Source organism: Anomaloglossus baeobatrachus, chromosome 3 (genome assembly GCF_048569485.1).
Source record: "Anomaloglossus baeobatrachus isolate aAnoBae1 chromosome 3, aAnoBae1.hap1, whole genome shotgun sequence".
In the NCBI taxonomy this organism is placed as follows: domain Eukaryota; kingdom Metazoa; phylum Chordata; class Amphibia; order Anura; family Aromobatidae; genus Anomaloglossus; species Anomaloglossus baeobatrachus.
This window is the reverse complement of record NC_134355.1, coordinates 188,418,928-188,442,557: the sequence shown is the minus strand read 5'-3', so window position 1 is coordinate 188,442,557 and position 23,630 is coordinate 188,418,928. Positions and strand designations below refer to the sequence as shown.

The following is a 23,630-nucleotide window of genomic DNA, read 5'->3' as shown; positions in this document are numbered from 1 at the left end:
GAACCTCATAGTGCGAAGCAGTCCCGGTGTAGGTCCGGGCTGTGGGTAGCCATAAGTGGGAGCCAGGTGAAGTAGAGTAGCCGGGCACATCCCCACTGGAGGAGACGTCAGGGCAGGCTTTCCCCAGCTAAGAAAAGAACGTGAAGTCATCTGTAACTGCCGGTTTTTGGAAAGAGTTGTGAAATAAAGAATGTCTTTTATTTGCATCGAACCATGCCTCGAGAGTGTTTATACATCGGACGACATCTGCACCACCACACTCTGCCCCACCAAGACATCTCCCGTCCCGATAGTGACGGCGGAGCCAGGGGTAAGCCTGACAGAAGGGGCCACGACTACAAGCCCAGAGGCGCCCCTGGCACCCCGTTACAATATGAAAACATAAGAATCTTGTATTGATTTTTTTGTACAGGGTATATATTGTGGTTTTAGCTGCTTTAGACCAAATAGTCTGCCGAAACTGAGGTATCAGTTCCCTACCGAGAAAGGCCTCCCATTTGATCATATAAGAATGTCTAACAAATGAGTGGTCCAAATTATCCTATAGATATCAGAAATCAGACTTTAGTGGAAGAGCTCTTCTACAGCACAAAATCAAAATCATTTGGCGAAGAGACTCGTCAGGATCCAAAGAGAGAATTAGCTATATGTTTAACTAGCTGTAGTACCCGGCGTTGCCTGGGATAGTAACTGTCTCTCTGTCTCTCCCCCACTCTCTGTGTGTATGTCTGTCTCTATCCATCTGTCTCTTTCCCTGTCTGTCTCTGTGTGTCTGCCTGTTTGTATGTCTCTGTATCAGTCTCTCTGTCTCTCTATCTCTGTGTCTCTGTGTCTGTCTCTCTCTATCTCTGTGTCTGTCTATCTCTCTCTATTTCTGTGCCTGTCTGTCTCTCTCTATTTCTGTGTCTGTCTCTATCTCTGTGTCTGTCTCTCTCTATCTCTGTGTCAATCTGTCTCTTTCCCCATCTGTCTCTTTCCACGTCTGTTTCTTTTCCCATCTTACTCTTTCCCCGTCTGTTTCTTTCCAGGTCTGTCTCTTTCCAGGTTAGTCTCTTTCCCCATCTGTCTCTTTCCCCATCTGTCTCTTTCCCCGTCTGTCTCTTTCCCCGGTCTGTCTCTTTCTCTGGTCTGTCTCTTTCTTCGGTCTGTCTGTTTCCCCGATCTGTCTCTTTACCAAGTCTGTCTCTTTCCCCATCTGTCTCTTTCCCTATCTGTCTCTGTCTCTTTCCCCGTCTGTCTCTTTCCTCGTCTGTCTCTTTCCAGGTCTGTTTCTTTCCAGGTCTGTCTCTTTTCCCGTCTGTCTCTTTCCAAGTCTGTCTCTTTCCAGGTCTGTCTCTTTCCTCATCTGCCTCTTTCCCTGTCTACCTCTTTGCCTGTCTGTCTTTGTAAATCTCTCTGTCTGTCTCTTTTGCTGTCTGGCTCTTTTCCTGTTTCAATGTCTCTGTCTGTCTCTTTCCTTGTCTGTCTCCATCTCTTTGTCTCTTTCCCCGTCTGTCTCTTTCCCTGTCTGTCTCTTTCCTCGTCTCTTTCCCTGTCTGTTTCTCTGTCTGTCTATTTTGCTGTCTGTCTCTTTCTCTGTCTGCTTGTGTCTTTCTGTCTCTTTCCCCGTCTGTCTCTTTCCAGGTCTGTCTATTTCTAGGTCTGTCTCTTTCCCCATCTGTCTCTTTCCCCATCTGTTTCTTTCCCCGGTCTGTCTCTTACTCCGGTCTGTCTCTTTCTCCAGTCTGTCTCTTTCCCCGGTCTGTCTCTTTCCCCATCTGTCTCTTTCCCTGTCTGTCTCTTTCCCCTTATATCTCTTTCCTCGTCTGTCTCTTTCCAGGTCTGTCTCTTTCCCCGTCTGTCTCTTTCCAGGTCTGTCTCTTTCCTCATCTGTCTCTTTCCCCGTCTGTTTCTTTCACCATCTCTTTCCCTGTCTGTCTTTGTCCATCTCTCTGTCTGTCTCATTTCCTGTTTGCATGTCTCTGTCTGCCTCTTTCCTTGTCTGTCTCTTTCCCTGTCTGTCTCTTTCCCCATCTTTTTCCCTGTCTTTCTGTCTGTCTCTTTGGTGTCTGTCTCTTTCCCTGTCTGTCTCTTTCCCCGTCTGGCTCTTTCTACATCTGTCTCTTTCCCCGTCTGTCTCTTTTCAGGCCTGTCTCTTGAGACGAGATAGCTGTGGAGAGAAAGCGCATATAGGGTCTTACCCCAGTATATAAGGGGTGGGAGGGGGGTGAAACTACTCACCAGGTATCGTTGTGAGAGTCACAACAACTGTAATCGCATGTAGAATTTGATCAAAGGCTGCAGCCACCCAAAAACGGCATATAACAGAGAGCATGAGAGAGGGGTGTTCAATACTGCACCAAAAGATCACTGGGATAGATGTTCAGATTAATGTCAGAATAATTACATTAATCTGAACATCTGTCCCAGTGATATTTTGGCGCAGTATTGAACACCCCTCTCTCATGCTCTCTGTTATCAGGCCTGTCTCTTAACAGGTCTGTCTCTTTCCAGGCCTGTCTCTTTCCAGGTCTGTCTCTTTCCCAGTCTGTCTTTTTCCTATCGGTCTCTTTCTCGGTCTGTCTTTGTCTGTCTCTGTCTCGTTCCTTGTCTGTCTCTCTCTGTCTCTTTCCCTGTCTCTCTGTCTCTTTCCCTGTCTGTCTCTTTCCCCTTCTCTTTCCCTGTCTGTCTCTCTATCTGTCTCTTTTGCTGTCTGTCTTTTCCCCTTTCTGCCTGTCTCTGTCTGTCTCTTTCCCGGTCTGTCTCTTTCCCCGTGTGTCTTTCTGTCTGCCTTTGTCTGTCTGGCTTTTTTTTCCTATCTGTCTCTGTCTCTTTCCCTGTGTGCCTCTTTCTCTGTCTGTGTCTGTCTTTCTGTCTCTGATAACAGAAAGTGGACAAGGAAAACGGGTTGTAAATCCGCGCCAAGGATTCAGAGGATTCAATGGAGATTTATGCTTCTTTCATTGGCATGCACATGTCTACGCGTTTCAGGAGTCACAGCTCCCTTCGTCAGGACAGCAAGCAAGGAACATCAAATCTCGTCTTTCTGTCTCTGTCTGTCTGTCTCTCAGTCTGTCTTTGTCTCTATCCGTCTCACCAACATCATATTACCTCACACATAAGCTTCTTATACTATGAATGTCCTTTGTTCCTATAGCAACCAATCACAGCTGCTATTAATAGCCTGTAGTTCCCAGCTCTATTCATTTTAATGGAGGCAGGGTTTTTGGAGAGTAACTGTGAAGTGTGGGGTTAAATATTTTTCTCAAAACAGAGTCTATGACATTCCCTGAGTCACATGAAGTGTCTGTGCAAAATTTTGTGATTGTAAATGCAACAGTGCGGATTCCTTTAGCTGACACACACACACACACACACACACACACACACACACACATACATACATACATACACATGCACACATACAGTTAGGTCCAGAAATATTTGGACAGTGACACAATTTTCGCGAGTTGGGCTCTGCATACCACCACATTGGATTTGAAATGAAACCTCTACAACAGAATTCAAGTGCAGATTGTAACGTTTAATTTGAAGGTTTGAACAAAAATATCTGATAGAAATTGTAGGAATTGTACACATTTCTTTACAAACACTCCACATTTTAGGAGGTCAAAAGTAATTGGACAAATAAACCAAACCCAAACAAAATATTTTTATTTTCAATATTTTGTTGCGAATCCTTTGGAGGCAATCACTACCTTAAGTCTGGAACCCATGGACATCACCAAACGCTGGGTTTCCTCCTTCTTAATGCTTTGCCAGGCCTTTACAGCCGCAGCCTTCAGGTCTTGCTTGTTTGTGGGTCTTTCCGTCTTAAATCTGGATTTGAGCAAGTGAAATGCATGCTCAATTGGGTTAAGATCTGGTGATTGACTTGGCCATTGCAGAATGTTCCACTTTTTTGCACTCATGAACTCCTGGGTAACTTTGGCTGTATGCTTGGGGTCATTGTCCATCTGTACTATGAAGCGCCGTCCGATCAACTTTGCGGTATTTGGCTGAATGTGGGCCATCACGTTGCCTCCACCATGTTTTACAGAGGATGTGGTGTGCCTTGGATCATGTGCCGTTCCCTTTCTTCTCCAAACTTTTTTCTTCCCATCATTCTGGTACAGGTTGATCTTTGTATCATCTGTCCATAGAATACTTTTCCAGAACTGAGCTGGCTTCATGAGGTGTTTTTCAGCAAATTTAACTCTGGCCTGTCTATTTTTGGAATTGATGAATGGTTTGCATCTAGATGTGAACCCTTTGTATTTACTTTCATGGAGTCTTCTCTTTACTGTTGACTTAGAGACAGATACACCTACTTCACTGAGAGTGTTCTGGACTTCAGTTGATGTTGTGAACGGGTTCTTCTTCACCAAAGAAAGTATGCGGCGATCATCCACCACTGTTGTCATCCGTCGACGCCCAGGCCTTTTTGAGTTCCCAAGCTCACCAGTCAATTCCTTTTTTCTGAGAATGTACCCAACTGTTGATTTTGCTACTCCAAGCATGTCTGCTATCTCTCTGATGGATTTTTTCTTTTTTTTCAGCCTCAGGATGTTCTGCTTCACCTCAATTGAGAGTTCCTTAGACCGCATGTTGTCTGGTCACAGCAACAGCTTCCAAATGCAAAACCACACACCTGTAATCAACCCCAGACCTTTTAACTACTTCATTGATTACAGGTTAACGAGGGAGACGCCTTCAGAGTTAATTGCAGCCCTTAGAGTCCCTTGTCCAATTACTTTTGGTCCCTTGAAAAAGAGGAGGCTATGCATTACAGAGCTATGATTCCTAAACCCTTTTTCCGATTTGGATGTGAAAACTCTCATATTGCAGCTGGGAGTGTGCACGTTCAGCCCATATTATATATATAATTGTATTTCTGAACATGTTTTTGTAAACAGCTAAAATAACAAAACTTGTGTCACTGTCCAAATATTTCTGGACCTAACTGTACATTCACTCAGGTTTATATATTAGATTTACATATATAAGAGAAATTCACAGAGTGTAATAGAAAAATTTAATTGAAGTTATTTTAATTAGTGTAGTTCCAATTAAGTCCCATTAATCATGTCTGCAAATCTAAATAGACTCTCAGAAATCCAGTAATAGACCATTTTTTCCTGCAGGAGAGCTAGACATCCCCAGTAAACTGCATTGGACATAGAAGAGGTTTAGAGATCCTAGGGGGTAGACCTGTCCATAGAAGGGAATTTGGATGTATAAACGCCAACCATAGCTTCTCTATTTCTGTCCACAATGAGGCCAAAGTTGGGATCCTTCGTAAATGTGTATCCCAGAAATATTTTATAATGTCTGGGAAGGACAGCACCCCCCTCCCACGATCTACTAGAGGTAAGTATTTGTTTGGAAATTCTATGACCATTATTATTCCACTAGAATCTCATTGTACAGGCTTGAAGAGACAGGAGAGAAAACGTGAACCATGACAGGGAGAGTCTCAAGGAACTAAATTTGTTTCTGAAAAGAGACATTTTCACTACCTGATATACGGCCTAAGACACAGACTGAGAGGTTACTCCATTTAGCTAGTAGATTTTTCTAACGCATCTTGGGGGATGTTCAATGAAAGTGCTTCTGTTTTTGAGGCATTAATCTTATATTCTGACATAATGCAAAAGATCGCTGCCCCAACATCGGTCGTGAGCATTACAGTTTGCTCAGGACATGCAGGAACAGCAAGAACAGATACTGTCTTTTCTGTGAACTGTCATCAACCATCTGAACGACCTGGATCTTCAGCACCTGTCCAGCCTTTAGCTCGGGCACCGTCAGAATCCTGACCCTGTTTGTCTGCTCCACCATGTTTTCATGGAGATCCCAAGCAATGTCAAGGGTTCATCAATCAGTGCTCCATGTACTTTGAACTTTTGTCACATTGGTTCCCTTTAAAGTGGGTCAAAGCGGCATTCCTGCTGTCACACCTCAGCGGGGAGTCTCTCACTTGGATCAATCCCCTGTGGGAGAGAAGAGACCGGTCACCTCTGATGTCCTAAACCTTTCGGAAGGTTTTTTTTACAAACCAGGTCAAGTCGCCAAAACTGCTTCTTCCCTCCTGCAATTATGTCAGTGTGCAGACTGTCAGCAAATATGGGGTTCATTTCCGCACCTTCTCTTTGGAACTAGGCTGAAATAATCAGGTGCAGGTGGCTGCTTTTTGGGAAGATTTGTCTGGCCATGATATTCCCATTTCTCTGGTTGACCTGATTTCCTTGGCTACCCGGTCGACTTTAGGTTCCAGGAGTGATCCATGGAGGTCAAACGTTATAGGTTAGCTATCCATCCCCCCAGAGGCCGCTGATATTCCAGTTTCTGGTTGCTGCTTATGCCCCAGAGCCCATGCATATCGACCATGTCAGCATGTCGGACCAATGTCGAGACTACCATTGACCCATGGGACTGTATTTCTATTGTGGAGGTGCAGAACACTTCATTCATGCATGTCCCGTGAGGATCCAGTGAGACCTACCCTAGAAGTTGGTGCCCTTTTCCTCTCAGGGTCCAGGAAGGAGTCCCTTCAGCAGCCACCATCAAGTCCTCCCCGTCCACTGGCCATGTGTTTACCCACCATCTTTGAAGTCAAGCTGCTGGAGAAGAAATCTCCTTCAGGCCTGAAGAAGAGGGTGCATAAAGGAGGGGTGTTGTAGCTTAGGCATCCCTGCAGGGATACCAACTTACTTTCTGCCGCCGGGTTGCACCCTTACCTGGAGCTCCACAGCTGTCCATGTGCTTTTCTGCCTTCCTCTCCCCCAGGGTGTTCGCGTGCCACAAAGGCTCCCTGGGAAAACACCTAGCATGCGTGCGCGTGGCCTCCCTATTAAAAGAATAGCACTCTATTTCCAGGAACTGCCTCTCAGCCCATGGCTTGGAGGAATTTTAGCCAATTCCTCCCTTCAAAACAGCTTTGACTCTGTTATGTTGGTTCATTTTCACCCATGATTTGCTCACTTTAGATCCTTCCACAATATTTTTATAGCATTAAGGACAGGACTTTGACATGGCCATTCCAAAACTTCAACTTTACTCTTTTTTAACAATTCTTTTGTAGAACTACTTCTATGTTTTGCGTCATTGTCTTACTGCATGAGCCATGAGCCTCCTAATGGTGGGCTCATGAATATTAACATTAGCTAATGTGAGAGAGGCCTAAAGATGTTTAGAGGGTACCATAGGTTCCCTTGTGACCTTTCAGACTATTATATTCTATTAGAGTGATCATTGGTGGACGATCACTTTTGGAGAGGGTAATATTTGTCCTGAACTTCTCTAACTGTAGACAATGTGATTATAGATTGGAGTTCAAACTCTTTAGGGATGGTTTTATAATCTTTTCCAGCCTGGTGAGCATTAGCAACTCTTCAAATTGTCTGCTAATACTAAAGATTCACATACTTTTGCCACTCAAAGACGTGATATTAGCTAATTTTTATGAATTAAACAATTACAAACCATAATATTTTTAACTTGTTTATTTGATTTGGTTCTCTTAATCTAGTTTTGGACCTTCTATAAAAATCTGATGTAGTTTTATGTCATATGAATGCAAATACAGTATATAGAAAATCCTGAAGGGTTCATAAAAGTTTAAGCCCCTTCTGTAGTATTTTGGACATATTTCTAAAAACAATTATATTAAAAAGCATTAAGAGGTTTGCATTTAATTAATATTGTGAGCAAAATACTCTACTTCTATGCCCTTGGAACAACAAATAATAAGATTTGTGTTACAAGCGCTTGGAGAAATCAATGCAGCACAGCCTAGCATGGTGTACTGAGAGGTTCTGTTTATTACATCATGTGACCAGCTTATATAGTAACTCACACTTAGAAATTACCATGCACCAATAAGAGCCGCAGGGATTTGTGCAGATTAGTGAAACCTCCCCGCCCATCAGTGTAAGCTAAACCCTATGACATCATTGAGTTATAAGACAAGATGGTTTCTATAGAATACAAAATGGCTTGTATTCTCTCACAATCCCCCCTTTTGTGACGAATTCTGGGTATATCAGGAGGTATATAGGTGCACGCTACCCGCGTCCTCGGTACTTTCGTACCTGCTTCACCACAGTTCCCTACCTGGATACCCATAATTCTATCACAACACTAATGGATCTCTTCTTGTCTTGTTTCCGTATTCCATGAACAGAAGTTCTTTGACAGGATATCCCTTACATAGAGACCTGATTACCTGTTTGTATAATAGAGTGTAGCACTTTTACGGCTACATATACTAACACACAAGACAATACCAGGTATATATAGGTGTGTGTTATTCATGAAAATCGCCCACTTAAAGCCTTAAGCTAATAGTTTAGTTCAGGACAGAGAATGTTTATCCACCATGAGTCCTTGTTTGCATTATGCTCCTGTAACCATTGTTCCCTTATTTTGGCTATTTCCCATATATCAGCCCCATCTATAGATATCCCATAATGTCCTATGTTAGATAGTCCAGCATTATGGTGTGTTGTGATCCTCAGTCAGCTAGCGTTGTGACTCTTTACAACAACTGCTGTGCATCCACATGGGTTTTCCCCCAAGCTTCATCGAAGTTTCTGTGGTTAGGAGAAGCTGGAACAGCCCATCTAGTCTTGGCTCATGGCTCTTTCTTGCTTGTCTTTTTAGGATCACTCATTCACTCAGTCACTACGTGTTCCTGACACTGATTTAGGATCAGGAATTGGAGCATACACCTGTTTATCATACTATTTAGTCAATCATATAAAACTCGTACACCCCTGGTCACTATATCCTGCTGAATCTTAAGTATCTGCGGAAAATATAATCATGTTCTAGGTGCTAAACCAAAAAAATCTTATATAGGGACCTATTTATTAAGAAAACAAAAAAAAACATGCATTCGGTCCACGACTTGCCAGTTTCCACCTTTACCTTTTGGATTTTTACTTTGACTGTCCCATTCAGCCTTTCCACCTTCCTACTGCTCTGTGGAGGGTGAGGAGTGTTGAAAGCTGCTACTTCCCAGTTACTGTAAGATGCACCTTCCTATAAAATATGCACGTTTACCACTTCCAGAACCCCATTTTTACATACTAGGACCATCATGTGCTTTTCAGCAATTATGTCGTTTTCTGCACTGGATATGTCTCAGATCAACCCTGGAAAGGAATTTACACAACACACACAAACTTGCATAAAACCTACTCATGGTATAAGTCTATAATAAATCAATAAATCTGCAGTCCTGGAACAGGTACAGCGTACGAGTGAAGTGTTTCTGCTGGATCTTTACAGTTTTTCCTACATTGTTTTATGCACACGTCTTACAAAACTGGGTGTGTCTGCCCACCTGGGTACTGAACCCTGGTGTCACCTATATCCTGTCTAGCAAATCACACACTGATAGCTTTCTTTGTCAGATATGTTAGTCCATGGGTTACCTGGACTATTACTGAGAAGAGAGCTCATGGCAGAGAAAGCTTACCGCTCTTTATTCACAGACATTCCTCAGTCAGCTGGGCTCCCTGTGTCTCCACTACATTCCCTGTGAATCGCTTGTTCCTGTAGGGTTTTAAGAACATGAGGAGTGACAAGTGCCACGGACATGACAGGTGCCACTGAGGTGCCAGTCCGTATTTGTAAAAGACTCTCAACCCTAGGCCCATTTTCTGCTTCCTTGTCGGCTGCATCTGTGCAAGCATCTTTTTTGGCTTCATCATTGTCAGCTCAGGTCTAAACTTGATCTTCACTTTACCAGGCTCATTTAATAACAGGAGAGCCTCCATCCAGGCTCCTACGCATTCTACGGTCTTTATAGAGATCTCATGCGACATTAGGAAAGATCTACCACCTACATACACATTTGACCATCTTACCCATTTTGCTCTACATATCCGAGAGAAGGCATCTTTACTGCCTCCTGCACCAATAGGATGGGAGGGAGTGATTCGGCTTTTTATTACCTCATGTTGTGTAAACCGTAGCATATACAGTGTAGAATCAACATCTTATCATCTTGTTCCATCTATGAAAAGAAAATTAAAAATATACATTAGATTCTATAACTTTAGCTTTCACTATGATAGTTAGTGATTGTCTATAATTTGCATGGCTGAAAATAATAAATAAATAAATGAATAACATATAAAGGACAAGATTTTCCTATTTCACTTAGCAGTCATGTTTTTTTTTCTTCTTTTTTTAGTAATCTAGGAAATTTAACAGTTGCAGGGGAAGCACCAGTTTCAGGGTCTCTCTAGTATATATGTCTGCTGCAACCTCTACTGTAAAAGAATATAATAGGTGACCTCCTTCTCCCCTTTTTGAATTCAGAATCCTCCTGATACCTTGATAACTGGATTCAAAACTGTTAAGTCCCACATCTATGGCATGAAGGAATGGCACATTGCATTTAGATTATGATTTAGACAATCTACATATACATAACCATATCTGATAATGTTGCTGTTTTGGGTTTTCTTCCCCCCCCCCCTTTTTTTTTCTTTGTGTACCAGTCTTGTTCTGAACTTTAGTCTTAGCAGGCAACTATTTATTGCATCCACAGAACAATGGGATGGCTCAGTATTATCATATTATCCAAAAGCATATATGCTTCACAACAAGGCCATAAACCATAGACTCTGCTAGTTTAAAGAAGATTAAGGCTGTCTGAGAGTTAGCTATAAAATCTATCAATATAAATAGGATTAAAATACGCTGTGTAAGGGGTACTTCTCACATAGCGAGATCACTAGCGAGATCGCTGCTGACTCATGGTTTTTGTGACACACCAGTGACCTCATCAGCAATCTCGCTGTGTGTGACATGTGACACTGAGCAGCGATCTGGCCCCTGCTGTGAAATCGCTGCTCGTTACACACAGTGCTGGTTAATTTTTTTGACGTTGCTCTCCCGCTGTGAAGCATACATCGCTGTGTTTGACAGCGAGAGAGCAACGATCTGAATGTGCAGGGAGCAGGGAGCCGGCTACTGGCAGCCTGCGGTAAGCTGTAACCAAGGTAAATATCGGGTAACCAAGCTAAGCGCTTTGCTTGGTTACCCAATATTTACCTTGGTTACTAGCGTCCGCCGCTCTCAGGCTGCCAGTGCCGGCTCCCTGCTCCCGTAGCCAGAGTACACATCGGGTAATTAAGCAAAACGGTATGCTTATTAACCCGATGTGTACTCTGGCTAGGAGTGCAGGGAGTCAGCGCTAAGTGGTGTGCACTGGTAACCAAGGTAAATATCGGCTAACCAAGCGAAGTGCTTTGCTTGGTTACCCAATATTTACCTTAGTTACCAAGCGCAGCATAGCTTCCACGCGTTACTGGTGGTTGGGGGCTGGTTACTGGTCGCTGGTGAGATCTGCCTGATTGACAGTTCACCAGCGACCATGTAGCGAAGCAGCAGCGATCCTGACCAGGTCATATCGCTGGTGGGATCGCTGGAGCATCGCTAAAGTGTGACGGTACCCTAAGAGTTTTTCTGACTAACACTTTGAACCATATGCAAACTACATAATTATCATAGGTATATAAATTTTCCAAATGACAATCAATATAAAATCTGAAGTATTAACCATAACGATTTAACAAATTCTATGTTGTATGGCCTCTGTAGGCTGCTATTCTATAATAGAAAAATAGGACAGCAGGCAATAAATTACCTACATACTATAAACGAAAGCAACACAACCTCTGGATATAGCAAAGTCCATGTATATACTGCATATAAATTCCTATTCAGAATGTAAGTCTTTGCAACAATATACATTGCTGGTGAATTTTGGGCACTATATTCGTGAAAGGGAATCAAAACAAAATAATAAACTATCAGTCTGTATGCAGAGGCACAAAATAAAAATATATTTTCCTAGTAAATCACAATAAAAAACAAAACAAAAAAAAATTATAATTTGCATATTTCAACAAATCTAATTTTCTCTGCAAAGTTAATTTAATCATTCGGGTGAAACTAATGTTAATTTAATTTGTAAATTCTTTTAATTCTAAAAGTTGAACAAAGAAACCACAACTTGCTCCTCTGGTTGGGAGGGGCCATATTCCATGTTTATGTTACTTTGTAGATGAGGGATGCTACCTAGAAGTTAGAGTGAAGAAAAAAAACCCTAATCTTTCTTTGTTTTAAAGTTTCAGCCAAGTAGCTTTGTCACTTTTGCTCTTCAAAGTACACGTCTATTTTGGATCTATTTAATTATTTTACAAATGGATAAATACCTTTATCATCATTGGGATAAGTCCTTTAATATTTTTGGCTTGGCTAACACGGTACAAAGATATATATTTATCTCCCCCTATTCTATCAAATATATACTGCTGAACTTTTAAAATACTGATTATTTTATATGGGCAGTTACATCTTTCTATTTCATATTTACCATTCCTCAAGATATTCACCCATTTATATCTGACTTGCAATTATTGAATGGCTGATTAAGCAAATATACTATTTTATATTATTTTAGCTGTTTATGCCAGAAAATCCAAAAAAGTTTATAAGGGGTGGGATTTCAGCTTTGGAACAAAAAACTATTGAGAGGGGCCTGGCTAAGCTAGGTGTATACTGAGAGTGTCAACATTATTAAGCAGTTATGTGTTTTACTATTGGCTACTATTCTATGAATGCCTACATTTATACATGATTTGTATTCAGTATGCAACAAAGTAATCAAAAATCTCCCAATTATCAAAAGGTGCGTTAACATAGTAAACCCAGCATAATTACTTGTTCATTCAACACTCAGTCAGGGTTTTTTTCCCCCTTTTTCTCTTCTGAAGTTACTCAGGGACTGCTTAGCTCCCTCTTTCAGATCTGGGGTGGGGGGTGGGGGTGCTGCCTGTCTGTGTTTGCTCCAGGTATTCTCTTTGTTAGAATGATCCCTGTTAAGAGCCTTTTTGAACCTGAACTCAGGATTCCACAACCTCCATCAAAGATTCTGTACAATACACACTGCACACGTTCATTGTACTGGAACATTTATACATTTACTTTCTTCAATTCTTTCAGAATCTTTTTTGCCAATAAACCTTTTTGAACAGCAGACCGAACTCTATAGCCAATCTGTAACCTCCTTTACAGATCACCCATCTTCTGTCTATTTCAACAGGTACACCAAAAAGATATAGAGAAATAAAACCAGTGGGGACTCCTACCTTTCCCTATGGAAATTCTCTCTGTCTTTTTCCATGCCTGACCATTTTGTTAGACGAATACCATCAATCGCAACATCTCAGGGTCGATACCATATATGGGCATTCATCATCAATACAGTCCACCAATGTTACAATCCATCCCGACAGACCAATGACCAGCACAATGCTAAATCCATAATTACACACTGATCACTTCTCATGTACACAGTTCGCAAAGGCATAGATAACCGTCTCAGATCTTGAACCAGACAATTTAATACAAAATAACTCACCCAGATGGAAAATAGATCAAACTCTCCGGAAAGTAATGCAAGTGTAAGAATTAAATTTTCTTACCTTATATGCTGCCGCTATGAGCATTACTTTCCCCAGAGGATCAATTTTCACTCAAAATCCGGATTGTGTAATGTGTCTGGGTCCCTGTTCGTGACACCATGTTTGTGAGCACAATACTCTGATCTGTGCCCTTGGAAGTCCAAATTAATAATATTTTTTTTACAAGGGCTTGGAGAAATCAATGCAGCACAGCCTAGCATGGTGTACTGAGAGATTCTGTTTATTACATCATGTGACCAGCTTATATAGTAGTTCACACAAAGATATTACCATGCACCAATAAGATCCACAGGGCTGTGTGCAGAAATTTCATTCAGTTATAAGACAAGATGGTTTCTATAAAATACAAACTGGCTTGTATTCTCTCACAATATCTTAACAGTTCCACAGCCCTTTTCACATATACAGTACATTCAACTCTGAACATATTTTTAGTTTTTTGGTTTCAATGTAGTTAATACCTTACACATGATTGACTTTTTTTTTTTAGGAAAATGGACTAGAGTATGAAGCATGCTTGGTTGCTCAATGTGATGCTCTAGTGGATGCATTAAATCGTCAAAAGGCAAAGTTGCTTACCAAAGTCACAAAGGAACGTGAACATAAATTCAAGGTAAGGAGCAATTTTTAAGCTTTGGACTATGGCTTGGAAGAAATATTTTGTCATAGTAAAAGTAGTACCAATAATAATGATGAGAATATATGGTTTGTGCTGATGTGATTCCTATAGTAATGCAGATTTTTCTTGTCAATACAGTTTATTATACCATAATTGTTGCTAAATTTCTTAATAATGCTAAGTAGTATCCATTCTGTTGTTTTTAATTAAAAAATATGTTCATCTTCAGAGGTGATTTAACATTGTGTATACAGTTGAAACCAGAAGTTTACATACACTATCTAAAAAGACACATCTCCATGTTTTTCTCACTATCTCACTATCTGACATGAAATCAGAATACTGTAAATATTTCCCATTTTAGGTCAATTAGGAACCAAAATTATTTAGATTTCCCAAATGCCAAAATAATGAGAGAGAAAATGTTTTAAGACATTTTTATTACTTTCTGCAAATTCAAATGTTTACATACATTTCATTAGTATTTGCTACCATTGAGCTTAAACTGTATGACTTGGGTCAAACATTTTGGATATCCGTCCACAAGCTTCTCACAATATTTGGTAGGAATTTGGGCCCGTTCCTCCTGCCATAACTGGTGTAACTAAACTATGTTTGTAAGTCGCCTTATTGCACCTGCCTTTTCATCTTTGCCCCTACATTTTCAATAGGATTGTGATCAGGTCTTTGTGATGGCCACTCCAAAACATTGACTTTGTTATCCTTAAGTCACTTTGTAACCAGTTTGGGAGTATGCTTCAGGTCATTGTCCAGTTGGAAGACCCATTTCCACCCAAGCTTTAAGTTCCTGGCTGATGTTTTGAGCTGTTGCTTCAGTATTGCCACATAATCTTCTTTCCTCATGATGTCATCTATGTTGTGAAATGCACCAATCTCTTCTGCAGCAAAACAACCCCACAACATGATGCTGCCACCATCGTGTTTCACAGTTGGGATGGTGTTCTTAGGCTTCAAAGCTTCTCCCTTTCTCCTCCAAACGTAACGATGGTCATTATGGCCAAACAGTTCAATTTTATTTTTGTCAGATCCCAGGATATGTCTCCAAAAATTAAGGTCTTTGTTCCTGTGTGCATTTGCAAACATTAATCTGGCTTTTTATGTTTCTTTTGGAGTAATGGCTTCTTCCTTGCAGAAAAGCCTTTCACCTCATATTGATACAGTACTTGTTACACTGTGTATAATCACACAATCTTACCAGCTTCCGCCAGCATCTTCACAAGGTATTTTGCTTTTGTTCTTGGGTTGATATGCACATGTCTGACCAAAGCACGTTCAACTCTGGTACGCAGAATGTGTTTCCTTCGTGAGCAGTATGGTGGCTGGATATTCCCATCTTGTTTCAATTGCACATAATTATTTGTACAGATGAACAAGGCACCTTCAGGTATCTGGAAATTACACCCAATGATGAACCAGACGTGTGCAGGTCCACAATTCTCTTTTTGAGATCTTGGCTCATTTCTTCTTGCTAAACAAAGAAGCAGTGTGTTTTAGATGTGCATTAAAATACATCCACAGGTGTGTCTATAATTAACTCAGATGTTATCAGTAAACCTATCAGAAGCTTCCAAAGATATGACATCATCATATGAGCTGTCCCATATTGTTTAAAGGCATTCTACTCTTAGTGCATGTAAAATTTTGACTTTGCAGAAAGTAATAAAAATGCCTAAAAACATTTTCTCTCATTATTCTGGCATTTGGCAAATATAAATAATTTTGGTAATCGTAATTGACCTAAAACGGGAAAGGTTTATTCTGATTACATGTCAAGTAGTGAGAAAAACATGAAGATGTGTCTTTTTAGATAGTGTATGTAAACTTCTGGTTTCAACTGTATATAGAATAATATTTATAGAAAGTCAATTTGTGTAATACATACCGGCAGTAAAATCAGTAAGGCGAGCAAAGCTGTCTGTGATTACATGTCTCAATGGAGAAAGCTGGCCTTTCTCTGGGGTAGGGGGCGTTCTTTAATTTCCCCTGCCTGATGCCTGCTTATGATTTGTCAGTGTCATGCAGGCAAAAAGGTAATTGCCCTCAGAGATGAATCTACTAACGCCCACTTGGTCTTGGTCTAGCTAAAATCACGATTTTTCAGACAAAAACTGTTTTTCTTCCAGGTATACAGAATTACTTATTGTGACAGATTATACCTATTTCTAAAATCACATTTTATTAGAATATATATTTAAAAACGACAAACTCAACAAAAAACTACAAAAATCACAAAAATTCACACCAAGGGAGGTTTTGACACAAAGATATTCCCAAATATGACTTATTCAAGTTATCCTATAAAGGAGAGGAATTTTAAATACATATAGAATATATTAGGGATCATTTTAATAGTAATGTAGATAGCCTTAGTTAACTTTTCCTGAGTCATTTATCTGCCTGTTAATGGAGTACACCCTTATTTTTACAGTGCCCCCATTCCTCGACAGCTTTCCCTTCTCTCACCCTTTTTAATCCCTATTTCAACAAACAGTTTTATTAATTAATGGGAATAGGATTTTTGGGTAGTGACAACCCACTCGCTGCACATCTCAGTCTATTTTACTTAATTTTACCACAAGGTATTGAACACTCAAGGTCAAAAGTAAAATTTACATAAATTCAGTCCTCGACTGTCCCTTGATGTGCTGTACCCTGTCTCACAATGGAGTACATTCTAATTTGTACAATGCCCCCATTCCTCTACGGCTGTCCCTCAGTAATTTTCTGCCTCAAACAATGACGCAAAATAGACTAAATTTATAGGACAAATCAGAATGACTTATCTGCTTTTTTCAGGGTCCTGAGATGTTTCTCATATCCATCAGTAATCACAGTTGAAAGCTCGACGCGTTTCCCTCCACCTCTATACTAGATGGAGTTCATCAGGAGATTCAAAATGGGGCCTCATAGCCTACTAGAAAAACGTTTTTTGTCAGAATTAAGAATTATTCTGACCAGGATCCCACAAGAGGATCCTCTTATATGAGATTAACCTAAACAACATAAATATCATAGGAAATTCCCATGTATCTCAAAGATAGATAAAGACAAAGATATGAAATCCTAGGTACATTGCCCCCTGGGAAATATGCAAATCAAAAAGGTCCGTGGAGCTTGATTTGCATATTTCCCAGGGGGCAATGTACCTAGGATTTCACTGTCTTTAGCGCCCTCGCTGGCTGCCGGCAGTGTTTTCTCTGGCTGGTCTCCCCGAGATCAGTGATTGTTTTTTTTTGTTGGTCTACTAGGCATTGCTCCCACCTGGCCAGAATCCTACTCCACACTGATGAGGGGCAGTACCCCAAAACAGCTGTCTGTGGATGGATACCTGGCCTTGGTATTTCCCTTGTCATATCTTTAAACTTGTCAAAAAGTTGGATATTGACTAAAAGGGCCACTTAATATGGTGGTTATGGTGGTCTCCTAAAAAGAGTCATCCCTTGGCTGGGCCCTTCCCGGAGGGATATCTGGCTGGATTCTGTGTTGAGACTCCTAACAGAGGCTCCACGGACCTTTTTGATTTGCATATTTCCCAGGGGGCAATGTACCTAGGATTTCACTGTCTTTAGCGCCCTCGCTGGCTGCCGGCAGTGTTTTCTCTGGCTGGTCTCCCCGAGATCAGTGATTGTTTTATTAAAAAATTCAAAAAACTTTTAGGGTTTAGGCCTTTTTTATACCATATGCAGTAAGATTTTATAGTATTGGTATCTAAGCACATGTAATATTTACTACAATTCAAGAAGGCTTAAATTGAGACATACCTGTAGTATGGGCATTACAGGTATTTTTGGAGAAGAAAATTATTTGGATCAGCTCAACAATAAAAGATGATTTTTTTAGTTCCCAAAGGGAGCAAATGCAACCGTCAGGGTTATCTCACTGCAGGCGAAGATCCACTCATGATGGCTGCAGGATTTTGAAGGTTTCATTTGAGCTGCTGGGGAACCTACATAGTTGTGTCCTCATCAGCAGCTTGGCTATGTTATTTGACCATTAGTCAGAGTCAGTTAATCGAGTGCATTTCATGCTCAGACTGCAGCAAACTGCCATCATTCATATAAGTCTTCAGTGTAGGAGGAGAAAAAGGGGTTAAACCCGCGCAATCCGCCAAATAAGATGTAGAGATGTTGATAGTTTAATCACTCTTTTATTCCATAGGTCTACGCGTTTCAAGGTGCAGGGACCTCTTCCTCAGGACCAGAAAATCAACATGTTGATTTTCTGGTCCTGAGGAAGAGGTCCCTGCACCTTGAAACGCGTAGACCTATGGAATAAAAGAGTGATTAAACTATCAACATCTCTACATCTTATTTGGCGGATTGCGCGGGTTTAACCCCTTTTTCTCCTCCTACACTGAAGACTTCTGCACGTGGGGCCGCGGCAGCCGCCATTATCCTATGCTATCTACGGTGGTTGTGACCCTTCACAACCATTTTTGGTGAGTGTATTTATCTATATACTAACCTGTACTTATCTGGTAAAACCCTATCAGCACTTCTGTTTTTTAGCACTATTATCATTCATATAAAGGAGCCGAAGCAAAGTGCCAGTTTTTTTGCTACCTATAGAGATGAGTGAACCTAAGGTTTGGTTTTCGAACCAAACACCAAATTTAAAAATCAAGGTTCTGGTTTGGGAGTTGGATGCTTTATGTGCGAACTAAGCTCGTGCGAGCAACGCTGTACTCAGGTACGCTTGGTGCTCATCCCAATGTGAGCCACATGCAGTGTTTGAATGGTGCACACTGGGGGTGACAACAGTGTGATCACATGTAGTGTGCAACAAAAAAAAGTTTGGAAAAGCCCGTCCACCCAAACGACTCAAACTGCCAATCAGTGACTTGATCAGGAGTTCAAGGTCAATCCTGTGGAGGTAGGCTGGTTTGCTGCCGGCGAGCCAAACCTCGATGGACCGCTCATCTCTAGCTAACAACCCATCACCAGTGGTGTAACTAGAGTGCAGTTGGCCCAGGTGCTTCATATTTACAGGGGCCTCAACATGCATATTGGTTAAATCTATGGCCCCCTGAAATAATGTCCTCTGTCCTGTAGTAATGTCCCCCATTCTGTAGTAATGTCCATCCTGTAATCATGTCCCCGTCCTGGCTCTTTATTTAAGAATGCCCCCCATCAAAAGGGCAAAATCCTGTAATAACAGTCCTGTCCTGGCGCCATCCTTTAATAATGTCTCAAATCCTGGCCTTCATTTTTTAGCAATATCTCACCATCTTGGCCTCTTCCTATAATGGCCCTCAGTCTTCAACTCTTCTGTCTGTGCTGCCACAACCAGCAGCCTCCCTCTTCCTTCTCCGTAGACGGCACATGGGGACAGGCAGAGCATGGCAGTGACATCATGTGACACCTGTGATGGGCACTCTCACATCAGCTGCTGCCCTCTAAAAGGCCGGCAGTCACTACAGCTAGTGTGGGGCAGGAATCTGGTAGATCTGCGCCACAATACACTTCAGCTGAATGTGTATCTGAGAACATCCGTTCAACTGAAAATAGAGCTGTCATCGACAGGCCTCCTTCCTACATGGGCCCAGATGGGATCACACACTGTCTGTGAGTGCGATTGTTACACCCCTGCACATCACCACTGTAGAGGTCATTCCAAATTGTGTGCATATAAACTCAGATGACAGAAAAGCGAGGCAGAAGTGATTTCCATAGTCTCATAACATCTACAAGAAATAATATGTAGCTTGGTAGTGATTTATTGGCCACTGCAAAATACACTGAACCAAGAAGACTCAGGGCATTCCTAGATCGTTTAACCAATCCTGCACATTTTGTTTGAAATTTGATTATAAAAAAAACCCCTATAAAATTAAAAGTGATGTCAAGCATCATAATTACAGATGAGAATTGACATGGCAACCTAACATAATCACCAGAATTTCTCTTTAAGTATGTATTACAGAGTATGTGAAATAAGAAAAAAAAACTGTTTAAGGTCCTTAGACGTTTTAATATCCCTCTAATATGATTATTTATAAATATATAGCATCACATCTAATAATAACAAGTAGGCATAGGTAAAGAATATGATGTAAATGCTCAGGATACGGCATGAGTGTATTATGGAACAGTATTGCTCAGTGACAGAGGCCTCATGGGTACAGATCCATTTTAACCTTAGTAATCATACATTATACTATTGACAGACATACAATATGTGCGACCTGTGCTGTTGGGCCCTAGTAGGCATGGGGGGCCTGCTGCTACGCTGAAATATTAAATAGTATGCAAGAGACAGAGCAAATTATTGTATGGCTCACAAAGACTAGGGATTCCAGGAAAAATGCTTGAGTTCCGCATTGACTTCCATTACACTCAATAAATGAGTACCGAGCACCCGAGCATCAAAATACTTGTTACAAGCACCGAACAGTTCCCTCATCACTACTAAGGAATCGTTAGAGACACATAAGAAGAGGCAAGGCGATATAGCCTGTTCTAGCACAGAGGCCCTCTGTTGTCTATGTCTTCCCATAATCATAGGACGAATGACCCTAAATTTCTTTGGACGAACCATTGCAAAATTCAGCCAAAAATTTGTCATTCTGCTAAAAAACAGTTGTTGAAAGTTGCTACCTTTCTTTTGTTTGAAACCTGGTAAAAGACTTTTCAGGGTGGTACAATTGTCATTGTCACTATTTAGACAATCAATATTAATGTCCATTATGCTAAAGGTGTGAGATTCATGTCAAGTCGGGAAACAATTATTTGTTCAGTCACTAACAGGCACGTGACTGAAACAACAGGTATCTCTTAGCACAGCGTGCTGCAACCATATAGCTACATCAGAAAGATATCCTAATCCTTACCAAGGGGGATTATCTAAAATGTGCAGCTCTTTTTCAGGTTGTCTGGGACCAGATAAATCACTGTACACTGAAACTGCGCCAGTCAACTGGGCTAATGGAATACTGCCTGGAAGTGATCAAAGAAAATGATCCCTCTGGCTTCTTACAGGTACGAGCATGGAATACATTACTGTAAAAAAACGTACATGACTTTCAAAGCCTGTGATGATTGTTATGTGATTGTAATTTGGTTACTAATCAAACTTTATACACATATCTATAATCTGAGACAATAGGATATGACAGATATTATAGGCTGTATATCCTAATGAGGTTCCGTATATCAATTTTGTGCTTTCTAAATGTAATTGCTGCTATAATATACTGTACATATTATACTAAAGGCGGCTTTACACGCTACGATTTATCTGACGATATGTTGTCGGGGTCACGTTTTTTGTGACGCACTTCCGTCATCGTTAGCTACATCGTTGCGTGTGACACCTACTTGCGATTCTGAACGATCGCAAATAGGGTGAAAATCGTTGATCGTTGACACGTCGTTCAGTTTCAAAATATTGTTCGTCGTTTGGAACGCAGCAGACAGATTGCTACGTTTGACACCCTGCCAACGACGAACAACATCCACACGACCGCCTTGGTCAAACAATATACCGCTGAACGATATAGCGTCGTTTGTGAGATGTGTATGTGTGACCGCTACAAAACGACCTATGAGCGATCTCGGCAAATCGTAACAACGATCTGGGCATGTCACATCACTAACGAGATCGCTAGCAATATCGTTGTGTGTAAAGCGGCCTTAAGTGTGTACTTAATTAGATACAGAACATTGCATTCTGACTTTATCCAGATTGGTTGAGCCCTTACTGCAGCTCCAATGTTAAAAGGGTGTACACTACCTTTATATTGATGAGGATAGGTCAATATTTCACCCCCTAGTGGCATTTGCCATCCTCTCAGCAGCAGAGCCTATTCCATACAGTGCAGGTGCCAGCTCTGTAATACAGCCAGCATCCAAAAGCAACTCTTACATGCCACTGTCAAAAAGAGGCTAAGAATATCAGCATGTTGATCTCCTCACCCATTCTTAACCACTTTTTAATCATCGGGCACCAGTGGTAGTGCAGCTATGACCCCCAGCCAGTATACTGATGAAGTGATCACAGGTTCAAGTCCCTTAAGGGAGACTAATGAAAACTGAATAAGAGTATATATATATATATATATATATAAAAAAACATATGCGTGAAGCTAATAAAATTTGAAAGTTTAACCCCTTCAGCCCCCGGGCACTTTCCGTTTTTGTTTTTTGCTCCTCTTCTTCCGAGAGCCGTAACTTTTTTATTATTCCGTCAATCTTGCCATATGAGGGCTTGTTTTTTGCGGGACAAGTTGTACTTTTAAATGAAACCATACGTTTTACCATATAGTGTACTGGAAAACAGCAAAAAAAAAATCAAAGTGTGGAAAAACTGCAAAAAAAGTGTGATCGCATAATAGTTTTTGGGATGTTTTATTCACCGTGTTCACTTTATGGTAAAACTGATGTATCTATGTGATGCCTCAGGTCAGTGCGAGTTTGTAGACACCAAACATGTATAGGTTTACTTGTATCTAAGGGGTTAAAAAAAATTCATAAGTTTGTCCAATAAAAGTGGCGTACATTTTGCGCCATTTTCCGAAACACGTAGCGTTCTCATTTTTCGGGACCTATGGCTCAGTGATGGCTTATTTTTTGCATCTCGAGCTAAAATTTTTAATAGTACCATTTTTGCGCAGATGCTACGTTTTGATCGCCTGTTATTGCATTTTGCGTAAAACATGCGGCGACCAAAAAACATAATTTTGGCGTTTGGAATATTTTTGCCACTACGCCGTTTACCAATCAGATTAATTGATTTTATATTTTGATAGATCGGGCATTTCTGAACGTGGCGATACCAAATATGTGTATATTTATTTATTTTTTAACCTTGTAATTTTCAATGGGGTGAAAGGGGGGTGATTTGAACTTTTAGGTTTTTTATTTTTTTTTTATTTTTTAAAACTTTTTTTTTTACTTTTTTTTTTATTTTACTAGTCCCCCTAGGGGGCTATAGTGATCAGCAATCCGATCGCTGATCGCTATCTGCTGATCACAGGTATACAGCTGTAAACAGCAGAAATAGTCACTTTCTTTTTCCCTCTGCTCCCAGCCGAGGAAAAACGAAAGTGAAACTTTGTAGCTGCAGGCGTCATCACATGACCTTGTGCTACGATGGCAACCACCGATAGTCACGTGATCACGCACGTGACTTCTGGTGGGGGCGGCGGTAAGTAAAAAACATGGCCGCAAGATTTAAGGGGTTAATGGCCGCGGGTAGAAGCGATTCCACCCGCGGCTAGCAGGCACACATGTCAGCTGTTGAAAATAGCTGATATGTGTGCCGACCGCCGCCGCCTGCCCGCGGCAGGGGGCGGGGCTTAACGGGACACGATCCATGACGGATAGATCGGTCCAAGGTCGTGAAGGGGTTAAATCACACTTTTTTTTAAAAAAAAAAGTGGCAAAATCTTAAAAAAATTAAAGAAAATTCTATCAACTAATAAATTATCAGAATATGTCAATTTAAAAAAAAAGTAACAGAAATCTTCAGTTTATGCACTAAAAAAAGGCACTGTGTTACAAATG

General features: G+C 41.0%; 1 protein-coding gene across 4 annotated transcripts in view; it reads left to right on the top strand.

Moving 5' to 3' along the window:
* TRIM67 (tripartite motif containing 67) overlaps positions 1-23,630 on the top strand; it is a 168,690-nt gene that overhangs the window by 59,930 nt on the left and 85,130 nt on the right. For all 4 annotated transcript variants that reach the window (XM_075339643.1, XM_075339641.1, XM_075339642.1 and 1 more), the window contains exons 3-4: positions 13,978-14,100; positions 20,994-21,104. In XM_075339643.1, the coding sequence (XP_075195758.1) occupies positions 13,978-14,100; positions 20,994-21,104 (234 nt within the window). The remainder of the gene's footprint in view (positions 1-13,977; positions 14,101-20,993; positions 21,105-23,630) is intronic.